This window comes from Passer domesticus, chromosome 9, assembly GCF_036417665.1.
Source record: "Passer domesticus isolate bPasDom1 chromosome 9, bPasDom1.hap1, whole genome shotgun sequence".
In the NCBI taxonomy this organism is placed as follows: domain Eukaryota; kingdom Metazoa; phylum Chordata; class Aves; order Passeriformes; family Passeridae; genus Passer; species Passer domesticus.
The window spans coordinates 29,212,634-29,233,850 of NC_087482.1; the positions used below are offsets into that span (position 1 = coordinate 29,212,634).

Consider the following 21,217-nt stretch of genomic DNA (forward strand, 5'->3'; position numbering starts at 1 on the left):
GGCAGCCATGGCCTCAGGTCCCTGGCAACCACTTGTGGCGGCCCCCTTGGGAACCGAGGCTCTGAGATGGCTCCGAGCCTTTGGTCAGCAGGGAACCAGGGCAGGGACTCCTGCAGCAAGTGCAGGGTCAAATGCCAGGCCCTGGGGCAGCCATCGAGGGTGGGACTGTAGGCAGGAAGCTGCTGTTCAGGCACTGCCACTGCAGGACTCTGGCCCTGGCCATGGAAAATCTCTGCTCCTGCCCCTGGCAGTCGGTTGCCCAGAGAGCTGGTGCAGAGTCTCCTGCACTGCAGAGATTCAAACCCTCCTCTAGGTGATCCAACTTTTTCCTGCACCTGTCTGGAGAAGACTAAGATGAACATGATTTGATGCTGCTGCGGATCACCACTGGGAACAGGAGATATACCTGGAGACCACCACAGCTGCCTCCACACCTCACTTATCCTGTCATCCATCAATTAACAACTTTGACATTGCTTATAAATGGAAAAGTTAGCGTTAACCTCTTTAGAAGCGTCATCGTTTATACTGGCTCAGTGGAAACACAGAAAACTCCATGAGAATTTTCAGTGTACATCTGACAGGAGAGCTTGCAACAGTCCTCGACTCAGAAGTCAAATGCAGGAGGATGCTTTTCCCCCAGGAAAGGAACTCTCCCAGTTTGGTCCATGCTTTCCTCCTAGGAAAAATAGTTTTTAAAAATCAAGAAGAGAAGCACAAACAATTCTTGTCGATTTTTCTCATTCATGTCTCTGCAAACATGCTCCTGGAAATCCAGGTCCGTGACTTCTAGAACAATCAGCGGCATCCTGAGGAAACAGGGCAAGGGCTGGCAAGCAGGGACACCCTGCACCTGCCTGATGCTGGGGCAGCAGAAGTTCATGCACTTTCCTGTCTCCATGGGAGAGCCACCTTGGGCGGAAGGCGATGCCTTCACTGATCTAGGAGGGAGGCAGAGCCGGTGCAATGCCAGGGAATGCCTTTAGCCAGTGAAAGAGACGCTCCAAAGTTTCCCTCATTTTGCCTCACGACCGTCGCCAGAACAGAGACCGGGACCACTGAAGACCCTGACTGGAGGTCTGGCCTGGCTGAGGTGGATGCTTGCCAAGGGATTGTTTGCAGCTGGGTCTGCACTGCAGCCACGGTTTACTGCTTCCAGCAGGGCCTGCCAAGGAGCGACTCGCCCCCTATGCTTGCGCCTGCTTGGCAGCAATGGCCCATGAATTTCCCCACCTGTCGGCCAAATGAACTTTCAGGGGTTATTTGATGGTCCCCCATGGAAAACCTTTCATCTGTTTCACTATCACTGCGACAAAGGGAGATTGAAGCCCCCTCCCAAGGACTGAGACTGACACCCCTATAATCCTACATGTGGCGGGGGGGCTGGCCTGGTCAAAGCAAATGCTTGCCCAGGTGTGGTTGCTGGACCAAGAAAACAACGGCTCTCGCTCACTGTTGAGAACATGGACTGTCTGCACCCGTTCTCAGTACCTGTTCTCCCTCAACTATTTCCATAAACTTAGTCTTTATGGTATCTGTTTCCCCTCAGCAATTTCAAGACCTGTTTCTCCCCCTTGGCAAAGGACTATAATAGATCCCTGAGTTAACCAGGACTTTGAGGTCCTCCCTGACCAGACAAGGCAAATTTCCCATTGACTGCACCACCAGGGTTTTGTCTCTACATTTGGTAGCTATACACCCATTCTCTCTCTCTCTCTTTATTTTTTATCTCTATTCTAATCCCTATATTGCATTTGCTGTGGTCATTCAATAAAAGGTGAATTTGTTTTGACCAATACTGAAATCCCCTCCGTGTTCTTTTTGCACTCTGAGATCAGTTAATGAACCATAAGGAGCCCCCACTCGCTCCAGCGGATCCTGACACCCAGGAGGGAGGGAGGAGGCAGAGGAAGAGGCTTGACTTGGGAAGCTGCACCCGGGGCTCTGCAGGGAACCCGGCAAGGGCTCCAAGCAGAAAGAACCAGAAGAGCTTGGCCGGACAATCCCGTGCCGTGGACTTTGTGTCCTCCGTGCCAGGAACCCGTCGGCTTCTCCAAGCCCTGGGCACTGCTCTGGTGCAGCTCCTGCGAGTTACACACAGACACAGAGCTACCTGCTCTGTCTCAACCCTCTTCAGCACTGGACAGCAGGACACAGTAACATGTTGTCTTCAGTACACGATCTAATTATTAAAAGTCCTGCAGAGAAGCAGCTCATATTCAAAGCATACTGGCAAAAAACCCCAAACCCTGGTGCAAACCTTGAATTGACTCTAGAACCGTGTTCCTCCTCAGAAATACCGGCTAACGCTTTAGGCCAATGCTTTTTCCTGCTAGATCTTTGAAAGGATTTCAAAAGTTTTGTTGTTTGGCAACTTCTTCAAGCAACAAACAGGAAACATTTCTGATCTCTAAAAGAAGATTTATTGGTTTGTTTTCACTTTCCTTTTGGAATGCTTACACTTCACCTGGCATTCCAGAAAATCATGAAAATCCAACACAATAGTAGGGGAAGTTCCTGAATTCACTGTTTGTCGCAAAGCCTTCCTTTGCATACACACGAGGAACTGGTCCTGTACCATAAGGAGACGCAGTGTTTTCCCTGACTGGACATCACAAGATGACGTTATACACTCCACTGTGCTGAAACACTTCTGTTGCCAGGTAATTACAAAGCCTCAAGCTCTTCTAGAGGCTTTCCCTGGTGCAACTTCATGAGCTCCCTCTCTGCTCAACTCTCGAGCCTGTCCAGCTCTCACGCAAGAGCAGCACAGCCTTGTGGAGCATCAGCCCCTGCTCCCGGTTCTGTCCAATCAGCAAACGTGCTGAGGGAGCGCTCCGTCCCTTCTGCCAGGTCACTGGGGAATAAGGCAAACAAGGCTGGCCCCAGCACGGCCCCCTGAGCTCACAGCTACCTGAGTTTGCAGCTCCACTGTGCACTTCTCTACCCCACTGTCCCTGAGCTACCTCAGGAGCGCCACAAGGGAGGCAGGGACAAAGGCTTGCTGAAGTCCCGGCTGACAAGGGCCACCGCTCTGCCCTCACAAACCCAGCCAGTCACTGCAGCAGCAGAGGCGGCTATCAGATTGGTCAAGCATGGTTTCCATTTCCTGTTATCCCACAGGCTTAGAGATGACATCCAAGAGGAGCTGTTCTCGTCACCTTTCTGAAAATGGAGCTGAGGCTGATGGGCCTGCAGTTTCCTGGCTGCGTCTTGGTGTCCTTTTGGAAGACTGCAGTGATGTCGGCTTTCCTCCACTGCTCGTGCCTGTCTCTGGGGGTATCACCTTCCCTGATCTGCTGGCAGAGCGCCCTGCGCCAGAGGCAGGAGCAGAGATTTCCCTTGGCCCCAAAAGGGAAGGCCGCGCTCAGGCCGTGTGTCAGTGCGACCTGACAACGGCAGGAGAAGGTAGGGCAGGGACGTGGCTGCCCAGGGACCACAGGGGCCCCGCATCTCGGGGCTCTGGGCCTGTGCTGCAGGCTCACCTGCCTCTCCTTTCCCAGAATCAGCGGAGGAATATTCAGAGGAGACTGCGGTGTTCCTCGACGTGACCGATGGGAGGATAAGGCAGACAGGAGCAGGGCTCACACAGGGCTGAGCAGGGAGTAGTGCCCTCGTGGCTCTGGGCCTGTTCTGCCAACTCCTCACACACTCTGCTTTCTCCCACAGACAGAGAGAGGACAAACACCTGGAGGAGACTGTTGTATTCCTGGCTGAAAAGTGCCATGTCTGACATGAAGCAGGAGGGCCCTGGTGCCAGGGAGCCAGGTGAGGGCAAAGCAGGCCTGGCACAGCCTTGCCCAGTGGCTCTTGTGGCAGGCAGTGTGGGGCCCAGAGCAGAGGCAGGGGGAGGCAGGAGCTGCTCAGCCATGCCGGGGCTGGGAGCCTCCCTCCTCCCCGTGTGAGGCCCAGCTGGGCCAGGGGGCAGCTCCTGGGACAGCCGTGCCCGCAATGGCCCCTGCTCTGCAAGGCCTCCAGCCCTGCCCCTCAGGCAGGCAGGCAGGCAGGCAGGCAGGGACAGAGCAGCCCTCGGGGCCGATGCTGCTGCAGGCTAAGAGCCCCGCAGAGGTGCTCATGCCCGCTGCCACTGGCTCTGTCCCCTGCAGCATGCATGCTGTGTCGCCTTGTGGAGGCTGAGCCCTGTGCTTCCCCAGGCCCTGGCAACTGCTCCTGTGCCGCTCCGGCCCTGCCCAGGGCACCCACGGGTGCTGCTCTGGCCTCACAGCTGCCAGAACCAGCTGGGGCTGTGTCAGCTTTGCTGCTCTGGGCACAGCTCTGGGGCAAAGCACCCGCCTGTCCCTGGGTTGGGGGCAGTGCCCAGGCTGGCCTTGGCAGAGCCCATCCGCCCCTGGAGGGCTGGGGGCACCGCTCTGCTCTGGCCCGGCCCGGGCCTGGGCCACTCTTGACATTCCTGCTTGCCCTTACAGCCACCAGGCCTGAGCCCGAGCTCAATGGCCCCAGCCTGGCCAGTCAGAACTGGAGCCTCCCTGATGTCCCCAGGCCTCGAGAGCCTCAGCCCCAGCTCCAAAACACTGCCTAACAGGGACTGTCAACACGTTCTCTTGTTAGACCATTGAAAGGATTTTGAAAGTCCCATTGCTTGGCAACTCCTTCAAGGAACAAACATGACCCGCTTCCAATCAGTAAAAGGTTTATTGGTTTGCTTGCACTTTCTATTTGGTATCCTTATGCTTCCTTCGGCGTTCCAGAATATAATGAAAATCTAACAAAGTCTTCGGAGAAGTTTCCTATTCCACTATTAAGAGAAGTCTCTAAATTCTCTCTATCTCTTAAATACATTCCTTACAGATAGTTAAGGTGCTGCTCCTGTAAAATACAGAGATGCCGTGCTTTACATTACTGGACAATACAACAGGGCGTTATACACAGCGGTAGACTACAAAGCTTTTGTTTCCTGGTCAATAAAAAGTTTCAAGCTCTTCTTGAGGTCCCAAATTAATTTGGCATGCACATTCATACCTGCATTCCCTCCCCATGCTCAGCTTTCGCCTAGAGCTACCAGGGAACAGACGTTCCATACTCACCTCTAGCAATAATCTAAGTCTCTCTTCCTAACCCTCTTTCTCTTCACTGAGCTCTAGTAATCTACAAAATAACTTTGGCTCCTGTGCACAAAACAAACAACCAATTAATAGGGTTAAACACTTCTGATTGTGCTGCTGCTTCTAACAATCATGAACAGGGCAGTAAGAAAGTCAGAAATCAATTCTCCTCATCCTTCCTGTTCTCCTGCCCCCCACCACACGTTGGCTCCAACAGAAATGCTCCCTGCTGCAGCCTGGTGTACTAAGAACAATGAAAGGCAGCAGCAGTTCTCCTCAACATGCTGCAATCTAAATTGCAGAGAAATAGCAGCCGTTCCCTTAGAAGCTCAGCACCAGGACCCTGCATCCTCCCCAGCACTGAGGCCTGCTGAGGACTGAGCTCTCCGTTTCAACACACCCTGTAAATCAGACAGGCGGGGAGATTGCAGGCCGGTAACTGCATGAACACAGCAGTACCTTGCCTCAGAGTTACCTAATCAGTCTCAAGAAAGGCACAGCCTTTGAGCCTGTCTTAAGACTATATATTCTACAAAATATAACAAGCAATTGTTCTGGAGGCCTGTGCAGGTTTTGGGGACTGTGTGTTTTCCCTTTTGTTGTTGTTTGCTTTGTTTCTAAACACCAAATTCACTGGATTCAGAAGAGAAAGCCCCAGATTCATGAGGACAAAGAACCACAGGCACATACAAGCCAAACTCAACATTCCTGATGGTAACACCCGAAAGAAAGGCAGGAAAAAGTTCAAGATGCTACACATACCTGAAGGGATCCAAACTGTCTAGGTAACCTGTCAAGTGACTAAGTTTTTGATAAGCTCTAAAAGTCCAGGTTCCTATTAGCCAAATATCTGAAAGAAAAGTAAGCCAGAAATCTGCTTGACCTCTATTTTACCAGGACGTGCTCATGGGATTCCACCACTATTTTGGCCACAAGTAAGGGTGGCAAATTTTGCTAGAAAACATTCATAACTAGTCCAGGAAAGGTTCAGAAGGGAAAGAAATCCAAAAGGGGATGAAGAAATTCCGTCCTACCTCTTAGGCGTTCATCATCGTCGGAGAAGCAAACTCTAGCACTTTCTGTGTGTGGTAAAGAAAGAAACCTAGACAAGTACAAAGGGATTTTAGCATCCTAAATTGTACTATCAAATTCCATGCGCATGACTTGAAATTGTAGTGCTTCAGAGAAATTGTATACATTGAAAAACTTTATTCCCTAGTACCCAAATAGAGCTTTTGATTTTACAAAAGCCACTTTGAAAGAGAAAACTGACTGTGTCTTTGGCTTTTGGCCAAACTCCATTTGGAGTTGGTCAAACCCAAATGACCCGGAAAATTTCTTGTGCTCTACTTCTCTTTTTCCACATTCAACTTCACAGCAAACGGCCTGCTGGGCGTTTTGACTCTGTGCAGCACAAATGGTTTTCCAAGATGGCTTTCAGGGGCGTGCAATGTCAGTTTCCCACTTGCTGAGTGCTGCTGTTAATATTGCCACAGCATCCAGCTACTACCGCCAAGGAGACAACAAAGAGCAATGGAACTTGCATTTCTCAGTCCTTTTCAATTTCTGACATCTGGGGCTCCTCTTCACCCTCAGAACTGCAGTCTTGGACACGTCGATCCTCTTGCCACGTGACTTGTACCGGTTTTGTTGTTCCAAGTACGTAAGGCTCTGCGATAACAGCAGCAATAGAGAAAAAAAGCCAAAACCAGATTATTCCTCTGCTGGGCAGGAAAGATTCCTCCTTTCAAGAGAAATACACTGGAAAAGACAGATTTCAGAAGGACAGAATCGTCTCCTGCCAGATTTTCTGAGCTGTATCTGTGCTTCAGGATTTTCCACTTAGTTCTAGGCATCCCTTATGTATTTTTCAACATTTATCATTGCATTCAGAAGACACTGAATACCTTCTGAATTCAGTACAAGTGTGGAGGGCTTCTTGCTTTGTGCTGTTGCATTGTGTTTTTTAGGATTTTGGGTAAGTTCACAACATTTCTTTCTCTCCTGCACGACTGGGAATTGATTTAATGTTGTTTCATCTTCATTTCATATGGCCTCATTTTATCTAAGATTAGGACACCCCAATATTCATGTGCCATTCAGTTTCCTTTTTCTAAAGGTCCAAGAATAGAATTCAGTAACAAACAGAATGCTCATGGACCTTGGGTTCAGTTCCAGGATTTTGTTTTTCCCTCTACATTAACACACATTTCCTTTAAAATCTTGTCAGGTTCTATGAAACTTGATATGACTGGTATGTTACCTTTTTCCCTCTTTGAGGAATTCAGGGCATGACAACAAGCTTTTCCACCATTTTGCAAAGTACCCAATGCCTTCTCAAAGCATGCCTTCCCGAATTCCTGAAACACAAGCATCAGGTACCTCTCATGAATCTGCCTCAGCCTTGGCAAGCTGAAATGAAGATCAAAATGCTGCTGCCTAATTCCTGACTTCTGCTGCTGAAAATCCCCTGGATCCTGACCTTCTTTACACCCTACTGCTCTGCAGTGCCTGCCAGAAGCTCTTCCTTAGCAATGGCACTGTTCGAAGGGTTCTGCTCTTACCTTCTTTGATGCCCAACTGCTCTGTGTCTCCAAAGAAGGAAAACTTGAAAGCACTCCACTCCTGAGCTGCGTCCTTCTCAGTCAAAGGTCCCAAATGGTCATCTGGGCCAGAGTCCTGTGCGTCCTCTTTGTCCCAGGGTATTTCCACACTCTTTACTGCTTTGTTCTTTGAAGGTCCAATCAAGTCTTTCAAATCAGCAGCAACATTGGAATTGTTTTCTTCAGACACTTGAGACAGTGTCTCACTCTCTTCTTTCTTCTTCCTTTTGGCTTTCCTGAAGGGAGATTGCTCAAGGATAGCAACACAGCACACGTCCTTTCCAAAGACAGCTTCCTCAGGAGCCACCTTGCTCTGAACGTCTCCCTAACCGGACCCAAGCCCATTAAGGAGTGGTTCACTTTCAAGGCTAAGCAGTGGGGAAACATCTGAGGCTGGAGTCTAAAGGCAGGAGCAAGAGTCCTTTTCCATTAGCCACATCCTTAAGGGACTTGTCACTGAATACAGGGTTACACAGAAATCAAGGTATTTAGCACAGACCTCTTTCCTGCCGGTAGAAATGTCAAGAGCTAACAGGGTTTTCTCACAGACCTGCAAATCTCAGGGGCCCTGTGCTGACCGTTCTCACCTTCACTTCCGGCAGCGAACCCATGGACTAGAAAGAAAAGATGGCGCTACGTGCTGCTGTTGGAGGTGCCACTTGAGGCCCGACGTCGCTGGCGGGAGCGGCTGCTCCTGCGGGACGTCCCCGACGGTGTCCCCCTGCGCCTTGGACTCTCAGCATGCGCTGCTGTCCTCCTGCTGCTGTCCTGGCCACTCCTGGACTGCACAGGTGGATCCGAGGCGCGGCGCTGCAGGCGGGACCGGCTGCGTCTGGGGGACGTCCCTGACCATGTCTCCCCCGGCCTGGGCCCCTCAGCCCTCAGCCCTGTCCTGCTGCTGCTGCTGTCACGCCGACTCCTGGACCGGACACGTTGACTCTGGGCCCAACCCTGCTGCCGGGAGCGGCGGTGTCTGGGAGATGTCCTTGGAGGTGTCTCCCTTTGCCTGGGTCTCTCAGCCCTCACTCCTGTCCTGCTGCTGCTGTCACGCCTGGACCGGACAGGTGGACTCTGGGCCCAACTCTGCTGCCGGGAGCGGCTGTGCCTGGGGGATGTCTGTGGAGGTGTCTCCCTTTGCCTGGGCCCCTCAGCCCTCGGCCCTGTCCTGCTGCTGCTGCTGTCACGCCGACTCCTGGACCGGACACGTGGACTCTGGGCCCGACCTTGCTGCCGGGAGCGGCTGTGTCTGGGGGATGTCTGTGGAGGTGTCTCCCTTTGCCTGGGTCTCTTAGCCCTCGGCCCTCTCCTGCTGCTCCTGTCACAGCGACTCCTCGATCGGACGGGCTGATTTGGGTCCTGACCTTGCGGGCCAGAGCTGTTTCGCCTGCGGTCAGGCCCAGCACGTCTGGAATGGAGCCTGTCCTCAGGGTCCGGGGAGCTGCTGTATGTTGGCCTTGATCTGCTGGGGCTGCTGGTGTCCAGCGAGGAAGATGGCAGTGACTGCTGTGATGCTGGCTGTTGCTGGCTGTTTTGGCTGCTGGTCTCTGGAGATGGAGACGGAGGAGCCAGCCCCGATGGCACCGGCGTGCCGGAGCTGGGCCTGATGTCCTGGGATTCTGAGGAGCCATGAGCAGATTCCTGTCCTGACTGTCTGGCCAGGCTGGGGCCACTGAGCTCTGGCTCATCCCTGGAGGCTGTAAGGGCAAGCAGGAATGTCAAAGGCCCCCCAGGCCCAAGGCAGGCCAGGCCAGAGCAGTACCCCCATGCCTTCAGGAGCACACGGGCTCTGCCAAGGCCAGCCTGGGCACTGCCCCCAGCCCAGGGACACCGGGGGCTTTGACTCATACACGTTCCGAGACCAGCACAGCTGTCACAGTCCCATCTGTATATCTTGTTTCTCAGGCCAGAGCAGCGCCTGTGGGTGCCCTCAGCAGCACAGGAGGAGCACAGGAGCAGTTGCCAGGGCCTGGGGAGGCAAAGAGACTTATGGCACTGAGGACAAAGTGTCCCAGCACGTGGTTGTCTGGCCAAGCTCTTGCAAGTTCTTGCCTCTTTCAGCCCTTGCTGAGATATGGTTTCCCTTTCAGAGCCCCAGGTGCAGCTCCCCAACTTACCCCTCTTGTTCTGCCTCCTCCCTGCCTCCAGGGTAAAGGCATTCCCTGGCATTGCACATGCTGTGCCTCTCTCCGAGATCAGCAAAGGCATCGTTGTCCTCCCATGTTGGCTCTCTGAGGCAGAAAGGAAAACCTGATGAGTTTCTGCTGCCCTCCCCTCATGGAGCTCCAGGGTGTCCCTGCTTTTCCTCCAGCGCTTTTCCAAGTTGTGCGTGAAGCTGAAGCCCAGAGTCATGGGACAGGGCAGGGCCAGGACTGCTGAGGCAGGGCCTGGAACAGCACAGCACGTGCACCCTCCTGTCTTTTGTGCCAGGCAGAAGGACACCAACCTGAAGGGGACTCTGATCCCCAAGATGAGCATTTCGGCAACGAAACCCACATCATCTCTGCACAGGGGGCAGTGGAGGCACGCAAAACCAGCGCGCATGGCCTGTCCCTGCAGGGCAAACACATGCAGTGTGAGCCAGGCCCGGGTGCTGCTGAGCACCTGCTGTGCCCCAGGACTGAGGGGAGGGATCCGACCTGGATGCAGTCCCTGTGGAACCAGGCTCTTTTGCACGTTGGGCACACCATGGTTTCAAAGGTCTTTCTATCCTCCACAGGCTCCATGCAGATGGGGCAATCGGTGCCCGGCTCTGGAGTCGCCTGCACCTCCTGCTCTGGACAGTGCTCGGGGCAGTAGGAGCTGGGGGAAAATAGATGAGCACAGTGAGAATTGCTGGATCCCTGGCCAGTGGTGGCCAGAAGCGGAGAGGAGGTACCTGTATGGAGGAATGTACTGATTGACACAGCCGACCTCCTTGGCACAGGGCAGGTGGAACCATCTCTCGCAGTCCTCCTGGCAGCACATGATGGTTGCCCCGCTCTGGCCACAGACGCAGCAGCGCTGGAAAGAGCCAAGCAGCCCCATCAGCAGCAGCCTCGGGGCCTCCCCTGGCAGCCCCGCGGCTCCGGGCAGGGCGCAGGATGCGGCCACTGCTGGGTCCCAGCCCACAGAGCCGCCTGGGGGAGGAGGGAGGAGGCTCCTGTGCCAGAGCCTCTGTGCCAGAGCTGCTGGGAGCCAGACTTTGTCCCAGAGCTGGCTGTTGGGCCAGCCTTCCTTTGGTGCAGCCTGGGCTAAGCTCTGGCAAACCTCGCCTGGCACAAATCTCCCTGCTCTTGTCAGGCTCTCACCTTCTGTGCCGCCCGCCACACTGCAATTTGGATATCTCGAGGCAGAAAGCCCATGAGTCCAACACGATGCTCCACTTGGCGAAAAAGCAGAGTGGCGAAAAACTGCAGCAAAAGGGAGGAGCTGATGAGGAGAGAGTGGCAGGAACTGCCCATTGCAATGGCGGAGGGAGCACCCGCAGCCACGCACCAGGCAAAAGACGTGGGCACAGAGCCCGCCCTTCTCCACTTTGTCACCGCAGGTGTCCGGGTCAGCCTCCACACGGCGACACAGCATGCATGCTGCAGGGGACAGAGCCAGTGGCAGCGGACATGAGCACCTCTGCAGCAGCATCGGCCCCGAGGGCTGCTCTGTCCCTGCCTGCCTGCCTGCCTGCCTGCCTGAGGGGCAGGGCTGGAGGCCTTGCAGAGCAGGGGCCATTGCGGGCACGGCTCTCCCAGGAGCTGCCCCCTGGCCCAGCTGGGCCCCACACGGGGAGGAGGGAGGCTCCCAGCCCCGGCATGGCTGAGCAGCTCCTGCCTCCCCCTGCCTCTGCTCTGGGCCCCACACTGCCTGCCACAAGAGCCCCTGGGCCAGGCTGTGCCAGGCCTGCTTTGCCCTCACCTGGCTGCCTGGCACCAGGGCCCTCCTGCTTCCTGTTGCCCATGGCAGCTGTCAGCTGTGAGTTGCTGACAAGGAATACCATGGTCTGCTCCAGGTGTTGTTCCTCTCTCTCTGCTGGAGAAAGCAGAGTGTGGGGGAGTTGACAGAACAGGCCCAGAGCCACGAGGGCACTACTCCCTGCTCAGCCCTGCGTGAGCCCTGCTCCTGTCCGCCTTCTCCTCCCGTCGGTCGCGTCCAGGAACAACCCAGTCTCCTCTGGATGTTCCTCCGCTGATTCTGGGAAAGGAGAGGCAGGTGAGCCTGCAGCACAGGCTCAGAGCCTCGAGGTGTGGGGCCCCTGTGGTTCCTGGGCAGCCACGTCCATGCCCTACCTTCTCCTGCCGTTGTCAGGTCGCACTGACACACAGCCTGAGTGCAGCCTTCCCTTTTGGGGCCGTGCTCACACAGGTCATAATGGCCACTCTGACATCAGCATCGTGCACCCATAATTGGGGCAGCCATGGCCTCAGGTCCCTGGCAACCACTTGTGGCGGCCCCCTTGGGAACCGAGGCTCTGAGATGGCTCCGAGCCTTTGGTCAGCAGGGAACCAGGGCAGGGACTCCTGCAGCAAGTGCAGGGTCAAATGCCAGGCCCTGGGGCAGCCATCGAGGGTGGGACTGTAGGCAGGAAGCTGCTGTTCAGGCACTGCCACTGCAGGACTCTGGCCCTGGCCATGGAAAATCTCTGCTCCTGCCCCTGGCAGTCGGTTGCCCAGAGAGCTGGTGCAGAGTCTCCTGCACTGCAGAGATTCAAACCCTCCTCTAGGTGATCCAACTTTTTCCTGCACCTGTCTGGAGAAGACTAAGATGAACATGATTTGATGCTGCTGCGGATCACCACTGGGAACAGGAGATATACCTGGAGACCACCACAGCTGCCTCCACACCTCACTTATCCTGTCATCCATCAATTAACAACTTTGACATTGCTTATAAATGGAAAAGTTAGCGTTAACCTCTTTAGAAGCGTCATCGTTTATACTGGCTCAGTGGAAACACAGAAAACTCCATGAGAATTTTCAGTGTACATCTGACAGGAGAGCTTGCAACAGTCCTCGACTCAGAAGTCAAATGCAGGAGGATGCTTTTCCCCCAGGAAAGGAACTCTCCCAGTTTGGTCCATGCTTTCCTCCTAGGAAAAATAGTTTTTAAAAATCAAGAAGAGAAGCACAAACAATTCTTGTCGATTTTTCTCATTCATGTCTCTGCAAACATGCTCCTGGAAATCCAGGTCCGTGACTTCTAGAACAATCAGCGGCATCCTGGGGAAACAGGGCAAGGGCTGGCAAGCAGGGACACCCTGCACCTGCCTGATGCTGGGGCAGCAGGAGTTCATGCACTTTCCTGTCTCCATGGGAGAGCCACCTTGGGTGGAAGGCGATGCCTTCACTGATCTAGGAGGGAGGCAGAGCCGGTGCAATGCCAGGGAATGCCTTTAGCCAGTGAAAGAGACGCTCCAAAGTTTCCCTCATTTTGCCTCACGACCGTCGCCAGAACAGAGACCGGGACCACTGAAGACCCTGACTGGAGGTCTGGCCTGGCTGAGGTGGATGCTTGCCAAGGGATTGTTTGCAGCTGGGTCTGCACTGCAGCCACGGTTTACTGCTTCCAGCAGGGCCTGCCAAGGAGCGACTCGCCCCTTATGCTTGCGCCTGCTTGGCAGCAATGGCCCATGAATTTCCCCACCTGTCGGCCAAATGAACTTTCAGGGGTAACTTTGGTGGTCCCCCATGGAAAACCTTTCATCTGTTTCACTATCACTGTGACAAAGGGAGATTGAAGCCCCCTCCCAAGGACTGAGACTGACACCCCTATAATCCTACATGTGGCGGGGGGGCTGGCCTGGTCAAAGCAAATGCTTGCCCAGGTGTGGTTGCTGGACCAAGAAAACAACGGCTCTCGCTCACTGTTGAGAACATGGACTGTCTGCACCCGTTCTCAGTACCTGTTCTCCCTCAACTATTTCCATAAACTTAGTCTTTATGGTATCTGTTTCTCCTCGGCAATTTCAAGACCTGTTTCTCCCCCTTGGCAAAGGACTATAATAGATCCCTGAGTTAACCAGGACTTTGAGATCCTTCCTGACTGGACAAGGAGAATTTCCCATTGACTGCACCACCAGGCTTTTGTCTCTACATTTGGTAGTTGTACACCCTTTCTCTCTCTCTCTCTCTTTATTTTTTATCTCTATTCTAATCCCTATATTGCATTTGCTGTGGTCATTCAATAAAAGGTGAATTTGTTTTGACCAATAGTGAAATCCCCTCCGTGTTGTTTTTGCACTCTGAGATCAGTTAATGAACCATAAGGAGCCCCCACTCGCTCCAGCGGATCCTGACACCCAGGAGGGAGGGAGGAGGCAGAGGAAGAAGCTTGACTTGGGAAGCTGCACCCGGGGCTCTGCAGGGAACCCGGCAAGAGCTCCAAGCAGAAAGAACCAGAAGAGCTTGGCCGGACAATCCCGTGCCGTGGACTTTGTGTCCTCCGTGCCAGGAACCCGTTGGCTTCTCCAAGCCCTGGGCACTGCTCTGGTGCAGCTCCTGCGAGTTACACACAGACACAGAGCTACCTGCTCTGTCTCAACCCTCTTCAGCACTGGACAGCAGGACACAGTAACATGTTGTCTTCAGTACACGATCTAATTATTAAAAGTCCTGCAGAGAAGCAGCTCACATTCAAAGCATACTGGCAAAAAACCCCAAACCCTGGTGCAAACCTTGAATTGACTCTAGAACCGTGTTCCTCCTCAGAAACACCGGCTAACGCTTTAGGCCAATGCTTTTTCCTGCTAGATCTTTGAAAGGATTTCAAAAGTTTTGTTGTTTGGCAACTTCTTCAAGCAACAAACAGGAAACATTTCTGATCTCTAAAAGAAGATTTATTGGTTTGTTTTCACTTTCCTTTTGGAATCCTTACACTTCACCTGGCATTCCAGAAAATCATGAAAATCCAACACAATAGTAGGGGAAGTTCCTGAATTCACTGTTTGTCACAAAGACTTCCTTTGCATACACACGAGGTGTTGCTTTGACTTGGACCCCTGGTGCGAGGACACGAGGCTTGACTCCATGTTGATCAGAAGGCTGTTTTATTATGATATATATTATACTAAATACTACATTACAGCTATACTAAAAGAACAGAGAGAAGAAGATCAGAAGGCTACAAAGACAAGAATAGAACAGGAATGAATAACAAAAATCCTGTGACTGCTCACAGCCTTGGCACAGGTGGCTGTGATTGGTCACTGATTGAAAACAATCCACATGGACCAATGGAAGATTCACCTGTGGCACTCCACAGCGGCAGACATTTATTGTTTACATTTCTTTCCTGGGGCCCTCAGCTCCTCAGGACAGGAAAAATCCTAGCAGAGGCTTTTTCACTAAAAATCCTGGCAACAACGAGGAACTGGTCCTGTACCAGAAGGAGAGGTGGTGGTTTCCCTAACTGGACATCACAAGATGACGTTATACACTCCACTGTGCTGAAACACTTCTGTTGCCTGGTAATTACAAAGCCTCAAGCTCTTCTAGAGGCTTTCCCTGGTGCAACTTCATGAGCTCCCTCTCTGCTCAACTCTCGAGCCTGTCCAGCTCTCACGCAAGAGCAGCACAGCCTTGTGGAGCATCAGCCCCTGCTCCCGGTTCTGTCCCATCAGCAAAAGTGCTGTGGGAGCGCTCAATCCCTTCTGCCAGGTCACTGGGGAATAAGGCAAACAAGGCTGGCCCCAGCACGGCCCCCTGAGCTCACAGCTACCTGAGTTTGCAGCTCCACTGTGCACTTCTCTACCCCACTGTCCCTGAGCTACCTCAGGAGCGCCACAAGGGAGGCAGGGACAAAGGCTTGCTGAAGTCCCGGCTGACAAGGGCCACCGCTCTGCCCTCACAAACCCAGCCAGTCACTGCAGCAGCAGAGGCGGCTATCAGATTGGTCAAGCATGGTTTCCATTTCCTGTTATCCCACAGGCTTAGAGATGACATCCAAGAGGAGCTGTTCTCGTCACCTTTCTGAAAATGGAGCTGAGGCTGATGGGCCTGCAGTTTCCTGGCTGCGTCTTGGTGTCCTTTTGGAAGACTGCAGTGATGTCGGCTTTCCTCCACTGCTCGTGCCTGTCTCTGGGGGTATCACCTTCCCTGATCTGCTGGCAGAGCGCCCTGCGCCAGAGGCAGGAGCAGAGATTTCCCTTGGCCCCAAAAGGGAAGGCCGCGCTCAGGCCGTGTGTCAGTGCGACCTGACAACGGCAGGAGAAGGTAGGGCAGGGACGTGGCTGCCCAGGGACCACAGGGGCCCCGCATCTCGGGGCTCTGGGCCTGTGCTGCAGGCTCACCTGCCTCTCCTTTCCCAGAATCAGCGGAGGAATATTCAGAGGAGACTGCGGTGTTCCTCGACGTGACCGATGGGAGGATAAGGCAGACAGGAGCAGGGCTCACACAGGGCTGAGCAGGGAGTAGTGCCCTCGTGGCTCTGGGCCTGTTCTGCCAACTCCTCACACACTCTGCTTTCTCCCACAGACAGAGAGAGGACAAACACCTGGAGGAGACTGTTGTATTCCTGGCTGAAAAGTGCCATGTCTGACATGAAGCAGGAGGGCCCTGGTGCCAGGGAGCCAGGTGAGGGCAAAGCAGGCCTGGCACAGCCTTGCCCAGTGGCTCTTGTGGCAGGCAGTGTGGGGCCCAGAGCAGAGGCAGGGGGAGGCAGGAGCTGCTCAGCCATGCTGGGGCTGGGAGCCTCCCTCCTCCCCGTGTGAGGCCCAGCTGGGCCAGGGGGCAGCTCCTGGGACAGCCGTGCCCGCAATGGCCCCTGCTCTGCAAGGCCTCCAGCCCTGCCCCTCAGGCAGGCAGGCAGGCAGGCAGGCAGGGACAGAGCAGCCCTCGGGGCCGATGCTGCTGCAGGCTAAGAGCCCCGCAGAGGTGCTCATGCCCGCTGCCACTGGCTCTGTCCCCTGCAGCATGCATGCTGTGTCGCCTTGTGGAGGCTGAGCCCTGTGCTTCCCCAGGCCCTGGCAACTGCTCCTGTGCCGCTCCGGCCCTGCCCAGGGCACCCACGGGTGCTGCTCTGGCCTCACAGCTGCCAGAACCAGCTGGGGCTGTGTCAGCTTTGCTGCTCTGGGCACAGCTCTGGGGCAAAGCACCCGCCTGTCCCTGGGTTGGGGGCAGTGCCCAGGCTGGCCTTGGCAGAGCCCATCCGCCCCTGGAGGGCTGGGGGCACCGCTCTGCTCTGGCCCGGCCCGGGCCTGGGCCACTCTTGACATTCCTGCTTGCCCTTACAGCCACCAGGCCTGAACCTGAACTCAATGGCCCCAGCCTGGCCAGTCAGAACTGGAGCCTCCCTGATGTCCCCAGGCCTCGAGAGCCTCAGCCCCAGCTCCAAAACACTGCCTAACAGGGACTGTCAACACGTTCTCTTGTTAGACCATTGAAAGGATTTTGAAAGTCCCATTGCTTGGCAACTCCTTCAAGGAACAAACATGACCCGCTTCCAATCAGTAAAAGGTTTATTGGTTTGCTTGCACTTTCTATTTGGTATCCTTATGCTTCCTTCGGCGTTCCAGAATATAATGAAAATCTAACAAAGTCTTCGGAGAAGTTTCCTATTCCACTATTAAGAGAAGTCTCTAAATTCTCTCTATCTCTTAAATACATTCCTTACAGATAGTTAAGGTGCTGCTCCTGTAAAATACAGAGATGCCGTGCTTTACATTACTGGACAATACAACAGGGCGTTATACACAGCGGTAGACTACAAAGCTTTTGTTTCCTGGTCAATAAAAAGTTTCAAGCTCTTCTTGAGGTCCCAAATTAATTTGGCATGCACATTCATACCTGCATTCCCTCCCCATGCTCAGCTTTCGCCTAGAGCTACCAGGGAACAGACGTTCCATACTCACCTCTAGCAATAATCTAAGTCTCTCTTCCTAACCCTCTTTCTCTTCACTGAGCTCTAGTAATCTACAAAATAACTTTGGCTCCTGTGCACAAAACAAACAACCAATTAATAGGGTTAAACACTTCTGATTGTGCTGCTGCTTCTAACAATCATGAACAGGGCAGTAAGAAAGTCAGAAATCAATTCTCCTCATCCTTCCTGTTCTCCTGCCCCCCACCACACGTTGGCTCCAACAGAAATGCTCCCTGCTGCAGCCTGGTGTACTAAGAACAATGAAAGGCAGCAGCAGTTCTCCTCAACATGCTGCAATCTAAATTGCAGAGAAATAGCAGCCGTTCCCTTAGAAGCTCAGCACCAGGACCCTGCATCCTCCCCAGCACTGAGGCCTGCTGAGGACTGAGCTCTCCGTTTCAACACACCCTGTAAATCAGACAGGCGGGGAGATTGCAGGCCGGTAACTGCATGAACACAGCAGTACCTTGCCTCAGAGTTACCTAATCAGTCTCAAGAAAGGCACAGCCTTTGAGCCTGTCTTAAGACTATATATTCTACAAAATATAACAAGCAATTGTTCTGGAGGCCTGTGCAGGTTTTGGGGACTGTGTGTTTTCCCTTTTGTTGTTGTTTGCTTTGTTTCTAAACACCAAATTCACTGGATTCAGAAGAGAAAGCCCCAGATTCATGAGGACAAAGAACCACAGGCACATACAAGCCAAACTCAACATTCCTGATGGTAACACCCGAAAGAAAGGCAGGAAAAAGTTCAAGATGCTACACATACCTGAAGGGATCCAAACTGTCTAGGTAACCTGTCAAGTGACTAAGTTTTTGATAAGCTCTAAAAGTCCAGGTTCCTATTAGCCAAATATCTGAAAGAAAAGTAAGCCAGAAATCTGCTTGACCTCTATTTTACCAGGACGTGCTCATGGGATTCCACCACTATTTTGGCCACAAGTAAGGGTGGCAAATTTTGCTAGAAAACATTCATAACTAGTCCAGGAAAGGTTCAGAAGGGAAAGAAATCCAAAAGGGGATGAAGAAATTCCGTCCTACCTCTTAGGCGTTCATCATCGTCGGAGAAGCAAACTCTAGCACTTTCTGTGTGTGGTAAAGAAAGAAACCTAGACAAGTACAAAGGGATTTTAGCATCCTAAATTGTACTATCAAATTCCATGCGCATGACTTGAAACTGTAGTGCTTCAGAGAAATTGTATACATTGAAAAACTTTATTCCCTAGTACCCAAATAGAGCTTTTGATTTTACAAAAGCCACTTTGAAAGAGAAAACTGACTGTGTCTTTGGCTTTTGGCCAAACTCCATTTGGAGTTGGTCAAACCCAAATGACCCGGAAAATTTCTTGTGCTCTACTTCTCTTTTTCCACATTCAACTTCACAGCAAACGGCCTGCTGGGCGTTTTGACTCTGTGCAGCACAAATGGTTTTCCAAGATGGCTTTCAGGGGCGTGCAATGTCAGTTTCCCACTTGCTGAGTGCTGCTGTTAATATTGACACAGCATCCAGCTACTACCGCCAAGGAGACAACAAAGAGCAATGGAACTTGCATTTCTCAGTCCTTTTCAATTTCTGACATCTGGGGCTCCTCTTCACCCTCAGAACTGCAGTCTTGGACACGTCGATCCTCTTGCCACGTGACTTGTACCGGTTTTGTTGTTCCAAGTACGTAAGGCTCTGCGATAACAGCAGCAATAGAGAAAAAAAGCCAAAACCAGATTATTCCTCTGCTGGGCAGGAAAGATTCCTCCTTTCAAGAGAAATACACTGGAAAAGACAGATTTCAGAAGGACAGAATCGTCTCCTGCCAGATTTTCTGAGCTGTATCTGTGCTTCAGGATTTTCCACTTAGTTCTAGGCATCCCTTATGTATTTTTCAACATTTATCATTGCATTCAGAAGACACTGAATACCTTCTGAATTCAGTACAAGTGTGGAGGGCTTCTTGCTTTGTGCTGTTGCATTGTGTTTTTTAGGATTTTGGGTAAGTTCACAACATTTCTTTCTCTCCTGCACGACTGGGAATTGATTTAATGTTGTTTCATCTTCATTTCATATGGCCTCATTTTATCTAAGATTAGGACACCCCAATATTCATGTGCCATTCAGTTTCCTTTTTCTAAAGGTCCAAGAATAGAATTCAGTAACAAACAGAATGCTCGTGGACCTTGGGTTCAGTTCCAGGATTTTGTTTTTCCCTCTACATTAACACACATTTCCTTTAAAATCTTGTCAGGTTCTATGAAACTTGATATGACTGGTATGTTACCTTTTTCCCTCTTTGAGGAATTCAGGGCATGACAACAAGCTTTTCCACCATTTTGCAAAGTACCCAGTGCCTTCTCGAAGCATGCCTTCCCGAATTCCTGAAACACAAGCATCAGGTACCTCTCATGAATCTGCCTCAGCCTTGGCAAGCTGAAATGAAGATCAAAATGCTGCTGCCTAATTCCTGACTTCTGCTGCTGAAAATCCCCTGGATCCTGACCTTCATTACACTCTATTGCCCTACAGTGCCTGCCAGAAGCTCTTCCTTAGCAATGGCACTGTTCGAAGGGTTCTGCTCTTACCTTCTTTGATGCCCAACTGCTCTGTGTCTCCAAAGAAGGAAAACTTGAAAGCACTCCACTCCTGAGCTGCGTCCTTCTCAGTCAAAGGTCCCAAATGGTCATCTGGGCCAGAGTCCTGTGCGTCCTCTTTGTCCCAGGGTATTTCCACACTCTTTACTGCTTTGTTCTTTGAAGGTCCAATCAAGTCTTTCAAATCAGCAGCAACATTGGAATTGTTTTCTTCAGACACTTGAGACAGTGTCTCACTCTCTTCTTTCTTCTTCCTTTTGGCTTTCCTGAAGGGAGATTGCTCAAGGATAGCAACACAGCACACGTCCTTTCCAAAGACAGCTTCCTCAGGAGCCACCTTGCTCTGAACGTCTCCCTAACCGGACCCAAGCCCATTAAGGAGTGGTTCACTTTCAAGGCTAAGCAGTGGGGAAACATCTGAGGCTGGAGTCTAAAGGCAGGAGCAAGAGTCCTTTTCCATTAGCCACATCCTTAAGGGACTTGTCACTGAATACAGGGTTACACAGAAATCAAGGTATTTAGCACAGACCTCTTTCCTGCCGGTAGAAATGTCAAGAGCTAACAGGGTTTTCTCACAGACCTGCAAATCTCAGGGGCCCTGTGCTGACCGTTCTCACCTTCACTTCCGGCAGCGAACCCATGGACTAGAAAGAAAAGATGGCGCTACGTGCTGCTGTTGGAGGTGCCACTTGAGGCCCGACGTCGCTGGCGGGAGCGGCTGCTCCTGCGGGACGTCCCCGACGGTGTCCCCCTGCGCCTTGGACTCTCAGCATGCGCTGCTGTCCTCCTGCTGCTGTCCTGGCCACTCCTGGACTGCACAGGTGGATCCGAGGCGCGGCGCTGCAGGCGGGACCGGCTGCGTCTGGGGGACGTCCCTGACCATGTCTCCCCCGGCCTGGGCCCCTCAGCCCTCAGCCCTGTCCTGCTGCTGCTGCTGTCACGCCGACTCCTGGACCGGACACGTTGACTCTGGGCCCAACCCTGCTGCCGGGAGCGGCGGTGTCTGGGAGATGTCCTTGGAGGTGTCTCCCTTTGCCTGGGTCTCTCAGCCCTCACTCCTGTCCTGCTGCTGCTGTCACGCCTGGACCGGACAGGTGGACTCTGGGCCCAACTCTGCTGCCGGGAGCGGCTGTGCCTGGGGGA

General features: G+C 52.8%; 1 protein-coding gene and 3 long non-coding RNA genes across 7 annotated transcripts; all 4 read right to left on the reverse strand.

Annotated features, from left to right (window-relative positions):
• Window positions 1-4,634: 4,634 nt before the first annotated feature.
• LOC135307788 (uncharacterized) lies at window positions 4,635-8,792 on the reverse strand. Of its 3 annotated transcripts, XR_010368442.1 has the most exons (4): window positions 7,628-8,349; window positions 7,327-7,423; window positions 6,608-6,734; window positions 4,635-6,165 (listed from the first exon to the last, which is right to left on the reverse strand). It is a non-coding gene; the product is annotated as an uncharacterized LOC135307788 (long non-coding RNA). The 3 variants fall into 3 exon arrangements; XR_010368441.1 differs by having other exon boundaries at window positions 4,635-6,734; window positions 7,628-8,347; XR_010368440.1 differs by having other exon boundaries at window positions 4,635-7,423; window positions 7,628-8,792.
• Window positions 8,793-8,813: 21 nt separating this feature from the next.
• On the reverse strand, window positions 8,814-11,007 carry LOC135308370 (PHD finger protein 7-like). Its single transcript, XM_064433311.1, is given in 9 exon segments — window positions 8,814-8,843; window positions 8,885-9,360; window positions 9,514-9,632; window positions 9,781-9,894; window positions 10,110-10,244; window positions 10,246-10,275; window positions 10,277-10,465; window positions 10,542-10,666; window positions 10,954-11,007. Coding segments are annotated over 9 exon segments (1,272 nt in total).
• A 161-nt stretch (window positions 11,008-11,168) lies between these two features.
• On the reverse strand, window positions 11,169-11,942 carry LOC135307350 (uncharacterized). The gene is made up of 3 exons (XR_010368054.1): window positions 11,926-11,942; window positions 11,555-11,830; window positions 11,169-11,232 (listed from the first exon to the last, which is right to left on the reverse strand). It is a non-coding gene; the product is annotated as an uncharacterized LOC135307350 (long non-coding RNA).
• A 5,130-nt stretch (window positions 11,943-17,072) lies between these two features.
• On the reverse strand, window positions 17,073-21,198 carry LOC135307789 (uncharacterized). 2 transcript variants are annotated; one of them, XR_010368443.1, is made up of 4 exons: window positions 20,066-21,198; window positions 19,765-19,861; window positions 19,046-19,172; window positions 17,073-18,603 (listed from the first exon to the last, which is right to left on the reverse strand). It is a non-coding gene; the product is annotated as an uncharacterized LOC135307789 (long non-coding RNA). The 2 variants fall into 2 exon arrangements; XR_010368444.1 differs by lacking the exon at window positions 19,765-19,861 and having other exon boundaries at window positions 20,066-21,197.
• Window positions 21,199-21,217: the final 19 nt, after the last annotated feature.